This window comes from Populus euphratica, unplaced genomic scaffold (assembly GCF_000495115.2).
Source record: "Populus euphratica unplaced genomic scaffold, PopEup_1.0 scaffold1752.1, whole genome shotgun sequence".
In the NCBI taxonomy this organism is placed as follows: domain Eukaryota; kingdom Viridiplantae; phylum Streptophyta; class Magnoliopsida; order Malpighiales; family Salicaceae; genus Populus; species Populus euphratica.
The window spans coordinates 6028-17891 of record NW_011501597.1 but is presented as its reverse complement, the minus strand read 5'-3'; the positions used below and the strand labels follow the sequence as shown (position 1 = coordinate 17891).

Here is an 11864-nt window from a genome sequence, read left to right as displayed (position 1 = left end):
AGGGAAAGACTTCCATGGGAGTGAATGAGAGAAGGCACGCAAGAAAGCTGAATAAAAGCGACATGCGAGGACAGAGAAGGAGCTCTTAAAATGTCCACCAAGTGTTTGATAAAAATTCTCTTCAGGAGAGTTTTTAATATAATGATAAAGTTATAATATTCAATATTTGATAGCTTTTTAGTTATTAAATTAAAAATATTAATAAACTTATAAAGTATTATAAAATTATTAAAGTAGAGTTATTTTTCAAAACACAAAAACAAAGCAAAAAATCAATCAAATTATAAGAGGGTTAGTGTAATTATCTCGGTAAACTCATTGGACATGAATTTAATTAAATTTAATAAATTTTACTTTATGATCATATTATAATAAAAATAGATATGCATAGAAAATTACATAACAAGTTTTAAGAAAATAAATCATGAAAAGTTATAAAAAAAAAGTGTTTCCTAATGTTATAAAAATGTTATAAAATGAATGTAATAAATTTATTCAAAAACAAAATAAAAACTTAACAATTTTTAATTATTACTTTTAATAAATTATTGAGTATAACATTAAAAAACTTATATAAATGTCAAAAATATGATAAATACCTAGATTAGGTGGCCAACACATTCTACTTATTAAAAAGAAAGAAATGCACATCAATTTTTAAAGCTAGATCATTTTTTTTTTAAAAAAATAGATGAATGGTATATTGTCCTTCCATTTCTTTTGTTAAAAAACACATAACATGTATTGTTTATTAGTTTGTGGTCGAAAAGTTCTGGTTTTTTAAACATAAAAAATGTATTATTATTTTTTTCACTTAAAAACTTCTAAATAACATATTATAAACCTCTATAAATTAATATCTAACCTAAAAACAAACTTTAATTAATAAATATAAAATGAAAATAATTTCAAAATCAAAGAAAGTTTATGAACCTCTACTATTATTTTCAACAAGATGATGGGTCAAAAATACTTTAATGAATCTTTTGTTATTAATTGTTTTTAGTTGTTAAAATGTGGACAATTTATAATTTTTTTTCTAATGATTCTATTTTCTTTCTCAAAATCAAGGATTGTAATATAAATAAATTAAAATTTTGAATCAAAATATAAAATTTTAAAACTCAAAGGATTACAAAATGTGAAGCAAAAAAACTTTATGGACCAAAATTTTTAATTCCATACCTTATGTATGAAAAAACTAAAAAAAAAGAGTTGTTTTTTCTTTTTGTTTCATTATCCAACTTTGTTTCTAAATCTCAATTTATTTTAAACAATAAAATTGGATTCCATTTTGTCAAATAAAATATTAACTTAATAATGAGATTTCTTTTTTGGCATAGGAAAAACTCATAACAAGCTAATGATTGCTTTTGTGATTTAATTTTTTAAAATATTTTTTTTGTTTTAAAAATTTTAAATTGATATTTTTATATGTTTTTCAATAATTTTAATATATTTATATAAAAAATAAAAACATATTTTAATATATTTTTAATTAAAAAATACTTTAATAAAAATACACTTATTTTATTATCAAACACACTCAATTTATTTTAGCGGGGATGAGTTTTTTTCTTAATTAATTAATTATTTGAGAAAAAAATTTAATTTCGATTCAAATATAAATTAATTCAAATTTAAAATATTAAGAAAGAAAAGAAAAGAAAATACACGCCCAGCTTTGCCCTAAGGCTAAAACCCTCCTCTGGTATTCCAACCCCGTCGCTCTCTCCTCACACAAATGCAACCATAGCCGCCTCCAAAATCCAGTTCAACTTCTCAAACATGTCAGCGAAATGGCGTGCATTACAGCACCGCCATCGCTACACATACAGTGCTGTGATATTCCCGTCTTCCTTCATAGACACCTTGCTTTCTCAATCTCTCCTTCCCTTAAACCCTAACTTCTCCCTTTTCTTCACCCAGCTCAAAACCCTAATTTCTCTCAATTCAATTTACTCTCAAGTAAACCACTCCAAAAACTTGGCTTCCTCCTTCACCAACCTCCTATCTCTAATACACACCGAAAACGACACTCCGATTCTTCAAACGGCATGCCGTTTTTACGTGGAAGTTTTATTTCTGGAAAATTCAGTGCCTTTACATCGAACTTTGATTTCTGGTTTATCAAAAGTGAGTAATAAGGATCGTCAGGTTTTGATTGTTGAGTGTTTTAGGGATTTATGTGAGGAGTACAAGAAATGGAGTGATAGAAAGAGGTTTTGTTTATCACGTGCTGCTTTATCAATTATGGGGATGCCAAAATTAGGGTTTTTGATTAGTGCTGTTGGTGATTGTGCAGTTTTGATTGGCTGGGATATTGTTTTGGGATTAGATAGTGTTGTTTCGGAGATTGAGGATTTGGGTGGTAGGCCATCTCCGGTTGTTATGGAGCAATGTCAAGAGAGTTTGTCTTGCTTGTATTATTTGATCCAGCAGTTTCCGGCGACGTTTAAGTGTTTTGAGGAGGTGGAGTTTATGGAGAGGGTTTTGGGGGTTTTGGTTAGTGTGTTGAAGTCGATGGCTTTCACTAGGGATTGCTTTGTAGCGGCTGGAGTGGCATTGTGTGCTGCTTTGCAAGTTTGTCTTACTAGTGAAGAGCTTGGTTTGGTTATTGTTAAAGCTATATTTAATGGTATTACTTGTAGTTCCAGCGCTACTAATTGTTTTGAAAGTGAGTTGAGAGATTTGATTTTGAAGGTTCCATTTAAAGGGGATTTGTGTTTTGAGATAAATGGTTTTTCTGTTTTGAGCCGGTTGTGCTTGATTAGGGGGGTTCTTACTGCTGTTTCGAGGGCTGTACTCAATTCCCAATTTGTTGTATCGAGTGGTGGTTTGAATGTTAATGAGGAAAATGGAAATTGTTGTGGCTCTGTTAAGACTATTTTGTATGATGGGATTTTGCCTGAGTTGTGTAATTATTGTGAGAACCCTATCGATAGTCATTTTAATTTTCATGCATTGACAGTGTTGCAAATTTGTTTGCAACAGATGAAGACTTCAATGCTAAGTAATCTTACTGTCATCTCGAATACTTATGAACCCATACCAGTAGAAATGGGGACACGGATACTGAAGATCATATGGAATAGCTTGGAAGATCCTTTAAGTCAAACAGTGAAACAAGTTCATCTGATTTTTGATCTGTTCTTAGATATTCAGTCATCTCTTCATTGGGGAGAGGGAAGTGAAAGAATAAAATCTTTCTTGCAAAAAATTGCATCAGATATTCTCCGTCTAGGCCCAGGCTGTAAGGGGAGATATGTTCCATTAGCTTTGTTGACCAAGAGGCTGGGTGCAAAAACTATACTGGATATGAGTCCTGATCTGCTGCTTGAAACTGTACAAGCTTACATTGATGATGATGTGTGCTGTGCTGCTACAACATTCTTGAAATGTTTCCTTGAGTGTTTGCGTGATGAATGTTGGAACTGTAATGGGATTGAGGAAGGTTATGCGGTTTATAGAGGGTATTGTTTGCCTCCCTTTCTGTTTGGACTTGCTTCTGGTGTTTCAAAGCTTCGTTCAAATGTGAGCACATATGCTTTGCCTGTTCTACTGGAAGTTGATATAGATAGCATATTTCCTATGCTTGCTTATATCTCAGTTGGGCTTACTGGGGCAGAAAATGAACTGTCACATCCCGAGCTCTCTTGTACAAATGTAGAACTGGGAGTCGAGCAACAAGTAGCTGTTTTAGTGTCTTTGGTAAAGGTATGCCGTTCACTTGCTCTAATTGAAGGCGACATTGATTTGTGGGATGCATCACAACCACTTCAGACAAATGGTATGCTGGGGACAGATAGTGTGAATATCTATGCTCTTTTCTCCATAAAGGGGATAAAGGTTAAGGTCCATGTTGAATGGCTAGTCTTGGCACTAAGACATGTTGACGAGTTACTCCGTGTAGATGCTGCAGAGTCTCTGTTCTTAAATCCCAAGACTTCTAGTATTCCTTCCTATTTAGAACTCACGCTCTTGAAAGAAGCTGTGCTGATGAACATGAGGAGTTGCTCAACTGGTTTCCAAATGAAGTGGACCAGCTTGTTTAGAAAGTTCTTTGCTCGGGTTCGAACAGCCTTGGAGAGACAACTTAAGCAGGGGAGCTGGCAACCCTTTCTGGATTGCAATAATAATGGAGCATACTCAAATAAAGGGATTGAAGAATCTATAATTAAAAGGGCAGAGAATCTTTTTAATTTTATGAGATGGTTGTCTTGTTTTCTATTTTTTTCATGCTATCCCTCTGCTCCTTATAAGAGAAAAATAATGGCCATGGATCTTTTACTCATAATGCTTAATGTTTGGTCTATTACACTGACTTCTCAACATAAGGATGGGTCTCTTTGTCCTGAAAGTTCTCTCTATCCTTATAGCAAAGGAATAACCTTACCTGATTCAACGTTGTTATTAGTTGGATCTATCATTGATAGCTGGGACAGGCTGAGAGAGAGTTCTTTCCGCATATTGCTATATTTTCCCAACCCCCTTCCTGGGATATCAAGCAAGGATATGGTCCAGAAGGTGATCAATTGGGCTAAGAAGTTAGTTTGCAGTCCACGTGTCAGAGAGAGTGACGCAGGTGCTCTGATGCTAAAGCTTTTGTTCCGGAAATATGTGTTGGAGCTAGGATGGATACTTAGAACTTCTGTTGATGTTGTTTGTTTTCAATCACAATCAGAGGTGGTCAATGTTGATAATCAAATTATTGAATCAAAGCCCCCTGTAGTAGAGTATATAAAATCACTAATTGATTGGCTGAATGCTTCTGTGGAAGAGGGAGAGAGGAATCTTTCTGAAGCATGCAAAAACAGCTTTGTTCATGGAGTTTTGCTGACTCTACGGTATACTTTTGAGGAATTGGATTGGAATTCAGATGCAGTCTTGTCTAGCATTTCAGAAATGAGGCAAGCATTGGAGAAGCTCCTGGAGCTTCTTGTGCGAATAACATCATTGGCACTTTGGGTGGTTTCTGCAGATGCTTGGTATCTGGCTGACATGGATGAGATGGCTGACGATGATGTTTACTTGATGGATGAAATGGAGGTGGTAAGACCTCCAGAAGAGGAAGGCATTAGTTCAAAACATGTGCAGGACAGTAGACCATCGGAACAGATTGTCATGGTTGGTTGTTGGCTGGCTATGAAAGAGGTAATTGTTTATTTTCTGTCTGTAGTCCTTTTTGAAAAGAATTTTAGTAAACTAGGAGGTTGTTTTATATTATAACCATAAATTTAATATGAGGCTTTTCCTCTCTCTCTCTCTCTCTCTCTCTCTCTCTCTCTCTCTCTCTCTCTCTCTCTCTCTCTCTCTCTCTCTTTCCCAGGTGAGTCTTCTTCTAGGAACCATCATAAGAAAAATTCCCTTACCAGGTTATAGTTACTCGGGTTCGAAGTCTGAAGAACCGTGTCCTGATGCCTCAATGCTGACAATACCTAATGCAATGCTTGATTTGCAACAACTTGAACAAATTGGAAACCACTTCTTGGAAGTCCTTCTGAAGATGAAGCACAATGGAGCGATTGATAAGACAAGAGTTGGATTCACTGCTCTTTGCAACCGCTTACTTTGCTCAAATGATCCGGGGTATACATCCTTCTAGTCTTTTCCTTTCAAAACTTTATTTGCTTTCGATATGCTGGTATGATAATTGAGCATGGCATAAGATTCCATTGTAGTATTTTTCTTGGGGTTACATCTTGTTTCTACTATCAATACTTTTAAGAAAAGAAATATGAGAAGTCAAAGGTGTTCTGTCTGGCATCTAAACAGTTCCAATTGCCACCTGATCTTCCTTTTTTTCTCTTCAATATGTTTCTACTCATCAAATAAATATTTTTCTGATCTTACCTTATCCATTCAGGCCTGTTTTGAAAATTATCTGGTTTATAGGCTCATTTTTTCCCTTATCTGAATTATTCATTTAAATTGTCATGTTCATTACATGTGGAAAGAAAAACACAAATCATGAGTCTGTTTTCAGTTATGGTTTCTCCTTTTGTAGACTTTGCAAGTTGACAGAAATTTGGATGGAACAACTGATGGAAAGAACCGTTGCCAAGGGCCAGGTTGTGGATGATTTGTTAAGAAGAAGTGCTGGTATTCCCGCTGCATTTATTGCTCTCTTTCTGTCAGAGCCTGATGGTGCACCAAAGAAACTCCTTCCAAGGGCTTTACGGTGGCTAATAGATGTAGCTAATAGCTCCTTGCTGTATCTGGTTGATGCCAAGAGCATGAATGGCGACACCTGCAAGTTGTCATCGACAAATTCAGACCAAGCACCTGATTCTGCAAAGCTCTATGGGGTGAATGTGATGGAAAAAACCTCAAAGATCCGAGATGAAGGTGTAATTCCGACGGTACATGCATTTAATGTTCTTAGAGCTGCTTTTAATGATACAAACCTTGCAACTGATACATCTGGTTTTGCTGCGGAGGCTTTGATTGTTTCAATTCACTCTTTCTCTTCACCATACTGGGAGGTCCGAAATAGTGCCTGTCTGGCATACACTGCCTTAGTACGACGCATGATAGGATTCCTAAATCTTCATAAACGAGAATCTGCTCGACGTTCACTAACTGGGCTTGAGTTTTTTCACAGGTTTGTTGCTATGACTTTTTGGTTAACTATTTATCTTTTCTGTTTCTTCTCTGATTTTAACTTACTGCGAACTACTAGAAATTTGCAAATGAACCATTGGAGCTTAAAACATTTTTCTTGAGGTTCAATTTTCACTCTCAAATTCCCAAAAGCTATATCCCTTTCCATCATTAATGAAGCTTACTTGTAAAATTTCACTTTTGATCTCTGGTAGAAGCAACAAATCATCTTTTCTATGTGCTTTAGGTCAAAATTTAATCGTTCTGTGGATTTTATATGTTCATTTTATTGTACAGAGAGAATGGTTAGGAGGTATCTGGAATACTAGAATTAATGCCTTCTGTTTCATATATTGCTTATAATATAATATATTTCTAAGCATTTATACCTTTTCTCATTGGTTATCCCTGCAGAGTACAATCTAAGAGAAGTACTCTGGCTTATTTTATGCATTGGGAATAACATGCTACTTGTCATCTATTTAGTGAGGATTCCTTGATGATCTCTTGAAAGTTAGAAAAACCTAAACAAAAGAACACTTAAAAATAGCTGCTCTTCTTATTCACAGAATGGAATCCTATTTTCTGTTGGTATGACTGACAGAAAATGAAAGGATTTCCCTTATGTAATTAAATTATACTCTGCTATCAAAAATCCAAAAGAATTATTTGTTAAGTATATATATCTATTTTTCACAGCGAACAAGGGTTCCATGAATTTCTTGATCCCTGACATTAATTGGAATTTGACAGGTTAGAATCAATTCCCTGAAATGATTTTGCAATTTTTCTTAAAAGAGCTTTACATTCCATCTGGATTCTTACCTATTGGTAGTTTAATGGGTTCTCCTATTATCATGAATTCTTGACGATCAACCATTTTTTTATACTGGTTAACATTCAAAAGATTATTTGTTCTTCAAGTAGCAACTGATTTAATTTTTTTGCCTGAAGGTACCCCGCGTTGCATCCATTTCTTTACAATGAGCTGAATGTTGCAACTGATGCACTTGGGGATGCAACATCTGGATGCACAGAATCCAACTTACCAAAGGTCGTCCACCCAAGCTTGTGCCCTGTTTTAATTCTTTTATCCAGGCTCAAGCCTTCAACAATTGCTAGTGAGAGTGGAGATGACTTGGATCCATTCCTATTTATGCCATTCATCAGGAGGTGCTCAACCCAAAGTAATCTACGAATTCGTATTCTTGCATCTAGAGCTTTAACTGGACTGGTCTCCAATGAGAAACTGCCAACTGTCCTCCTGAATATTGGCTCTGAATTGCCTTGCATGGAGCATCAAATTGCAGCCTTTTCTTTTCCCTCTTCCTTATTGAAACCAAGCAATGGAACAGTCTCTAATTATAATTCGATTCATGGAATGCTATTGCAACTGTGTTCTCTTCTAGATGCAAATTGCAGAAACCTTGCTGATTTCACAAAGAAAGAGAAAATTCTTGGTGATCTGTTCCAAGTTCTAGTGAAGCGATCATGGATTGCAAGCCCCAAAAGGTGTCCTTGCCCTATCCTTAATGGCTCTTTTATTAGGCTGTTAGATCACATGCTCAGTGTTGCACGAACAGGCCATATCAGTGAGAATTACCTTCCCATCCGCAGTCTGCTGTGGAAGCTATGTACAGAATGCTTAGATGTAGAAGATTCTTTTGGAGTGTCATATTATGATCCAACAGTAGCAGAACTTCGTGAACAAGCAACCATATCCTATTTCAATTGTGTGCAGGCATCTAAAGATGGCATGGAGGAGGTTCTTCAGAAGCCACAGGCACATTTATCACATGACTTGAAGTTGTTGAACCTCCCTGAAACAAAGGAAACTTTTGTCTCACTCGAGAAAAGGCTGATTAGTTCCTTGTCAGATCCATCATATGAAGTTCGACTTGCAACACTGAAGTGGCTGTTGAAGTTCCTGAAGTCGACAGAATCTATCAGTGATGTCCACCATCTGTCTAGCAGTGCAATTGGAATTATTCAGCATTGGAGTAAGCTAAACCTCCAGGAGATAATGGTTAAGCTCCTGGACTCGGAGAAGTATCATAGATGTAAATATTACATTCTGAAGATTCTTTTCACTTGGAACTTGCTGCAGTTTCAGAAACCTGGAAACCAAAATTCTGCTGATACTAAATATGTTGGCAACTTAGATAATGATTCCACGTTTCAGTTCTGGGATAAGTTGTTATCCTTGTACAATATCACAAGACATAAAAAGATAAGAGAGACACTCATCTGCTGCATGGCTTTATGTGTGAAAAAGTTTTCAAGTTTATTAACCAGCAGTGTTCTGTCTTACATGGAGGAGAAAACTTCAAAATCCTGTGAGTCATGTCAACTGGAAAGATCAGCACTTTTGTACAAACATATAACCCATTTTGTCAACCTTATCAAAGAACACAGTTCTTCATCTGAGCCAGTGACCAAGCGCAATGCAGCAGCAGAATCTATTATTGCATCTGGTTTGCTTGAACAAGCAGAACTTATTAGTTCTTGTGTGTTCAGTAATGAAATCCCTGCTGGACTTTCTGGTTCATGTTTTGAACCAAAAGAAGCTGTTAATATGTATGGTCGTCAGTTACTCGAGATATGGTTTACATGCATCAAGTTGTTGGAGGATGAAGATGATGCAATACGACAATGGCTCGCCTTGAATGTCCAGAAATGCTTTTCTTCAAAAGCTTCTGGAAGCAGCTTTCATGCTGTTGGGGTCCCAATGCAAGTGGAGAAAGTGATTGAATTGAGTTTTGGGTATCTATCTTATAATTTTGGTCACTGGATTGATTACTTTGATCATCTTTCACAGTGGGTAATAAATGGAGCAAATTATGTAACCTGTAAAGGAGATATTATCAGACGGGTTTTTGACAAGGAAATTGACAATCATCATGAAGAGAAGCTGTTGATCTGTCAAATATGCTGCTCTCATTTGGAACAGCTTCCAATTTCAAAATCATGGTTGGCTGATGGGCCATTCAAGCAGAAGTTCACAAATTATTTATACTACTGGAGAAGGAGATTTTGTAATCAGTTGACATCGTTTGCCAAGGACCATATTGAGAATTTGGGAGGAGTTGATTGGATAGGTGGTGCTGGTAACCACAAAGATGCATTTCTACCAATATATGCAAATTTGCTTGGCTTTTATGCTCTCTCAAACTGCATGGTCAATGGGAATATCGTGGATGACATGCTTCTACCATCTGAAATTGTTGAAATTGGTAAAGCCATCGACCCATTCTTGAGGAATCCTCTGATTTCAAACCTGTATTTGATAGTTGTAAATTTGCATGAGAGAAAGGTCGGAGCCACTGCTGACATGTTGACTAGTAAATTCATCATAGATGACTCGATTTGGCGTTTTGATCCCTATTTTCTTCTTAGGTAAGATGAATTTGTACAATAGCTGCATAATTCCAAATGGGTTTTAACTTCATGGATTGCTGTATCATGGAACTGAGAACTGAGATGTACTGTGTTTCTTTAGGATTGTTCAAGTTATGCTCGGGACAGTCCTAGATTGTCTTGGTTTCCTTATTCACCCTTCCATAAATTAGGCTTCAAGTTGTAATTGCCGTTTAATTCTTTAATGGCTGGGTTACCCGAGAGGATATTCTAGTCCTCTATTGAGCGACTGAGTCTATCACCTGGTCTTTGGAAGTTTGTCAACTTTTGACCAGCTGGCATAGCATACCCATGTATTTCGTATTTATGCTTTTATTTTATGCACTATATAATTTTTGTTGCAATTGATAGTCTAGGACGCTGTAAATGTTGCATTGTGTTCGATACAACTGGTTCTGATTTTTGTTGGGGAAATTTTTGTGATTTTTGTGTTTAATGAATAGTGGAGGAATTTAGTGTAAACACTGCACGTGATTTTGCTCAAAAAAGGGGTGTCATATGGCAGGTGTCCATTTTGGAGCCCTTCGTTGCATTTTACAGTTTTGGGGTGTTCATCGTAAAATATTCACATTTAATTTCACAAAAAAAATAAAAATAAAAAAATGGCGCAATATGGATATATTGTCGTTTTTATAAAATATGAGTTAGCAATCATTTCCATATTTTTGATAGCCATGTGTGCAGGCAACCTTCATCCGCGTTGTTGTTTATTGATAGTCAAAACTGGGCATCAGACCGAGCAAACAAGGAAACCCCCCCTGAAATGCCCTCCAGGGGACCTGTACTTTTTGTCGAGGAGAAATCGAAAAGTAACTGTTTTTCTACCAATACGTCATTGATTGCAATTTGCAAGAAAATATGTGTTCCGAACTAAACACCCAAGGTTTTGAGGCAGTACATAACTGGCTAAAAGTTAAAGATTACAAACATTAAAGCTTATTGGTTAAGTTTCCTCCATCATCACTCCACCTTGTTTATCATAAACTCAATCTTTGATTTCACTATATTTGAAAGTCGTGTGTAAGAATTGGAGGAAACTAGATTAATTGGCATTATATAGTGCAAATGGTCAACAATAGTTTAGAATTGGAGGAGAAAACCAATTGATGTCACATATATGGGATGCATGGCGCTCTTAGTTAATTGCCTCCCATCTCTCTCTCTCTCTCTCTCTCTCTCTCTCTCTCTCTCTTCTAATAATTAAGATTCCTATGCAACTTCAAGCTATGTTAAACTGTGTTTGATGTCTTCAATGTTCAAGCAACTTTAAGAGAGAAGGAAAAGAGGAAAAAAAGAAAGACCACTATTTATTAGTGGAGTGCAGCTTTCTTTCACCATCAGTCTCCATCGTTTCCACTACTAGCTAGATATTATGACTGTATAGGGTAATCTGCTTTTTCCCTTCTTCTTCATCTTCTGTATTCTTTATTGTTTTGTAAAGTGAATAAAGAAGAGCAGCTCTCTCAGTTCACTACGAGCCTCCACTTTTTGCATCACCAGCCAAACATTACCACCACGCAAGGTAGTCTACTCTTTCCCTTCTTCTTCTTCTTCTCCTTTTTCTTCTGCATTCTCTATTATTCTCGTGAATAGTAGAGAGCGTCTCCATTGTTCATGGCCGGATTGGATTTGACTTAAACCTAAATGTATTTGACCAGATCCAAACCTAGTAAAATAAAAAAAAATTCAAAAAAATCTCAAATATTGTGTTTTATTAAAAAAAACTAGTATTTTACATTAATCAATGGTATTATATAATTACATTAGAAGGAGATCACATAATGACATAATATTTGCAGAATATGATCGTAATCCCAACTTTGTTATTAATAATATTTTATTTG

The 11864-nt window shown here is 35.8% G+C and overlaps 1 protein-coding gene across 1 annotated transcript; it reads left to right on the top strand.

Moving 5' to 3' along the window:
• Positions 1 to 1670: 1670 nt before the first annotated feature.
• LOC105118135 (thyroid adenoma-associated-like protein) lies at positions 1671 to 10186 on the top strand. Its single transcript, XM_011016009.1, has 4 exons — positions 1671 to 5154; positions 5330 to 5589; positions 6008 to 6604; positions 7558 to 10186. The coding sequence occupies exons 1-4, from the start codon at positions 1789 to 1791 to the stop codon at positions 10001 to 10003; spliced, it is 6669 nt and encodes a 2222-aa protein (XP_011014311.1). The 5' UTR covers positions 1671 to 1788; the 3' UTR covers positions 10004 to 10186.
• Positions 10187 to 11864: the final 1678 nt, after the last annotated feature.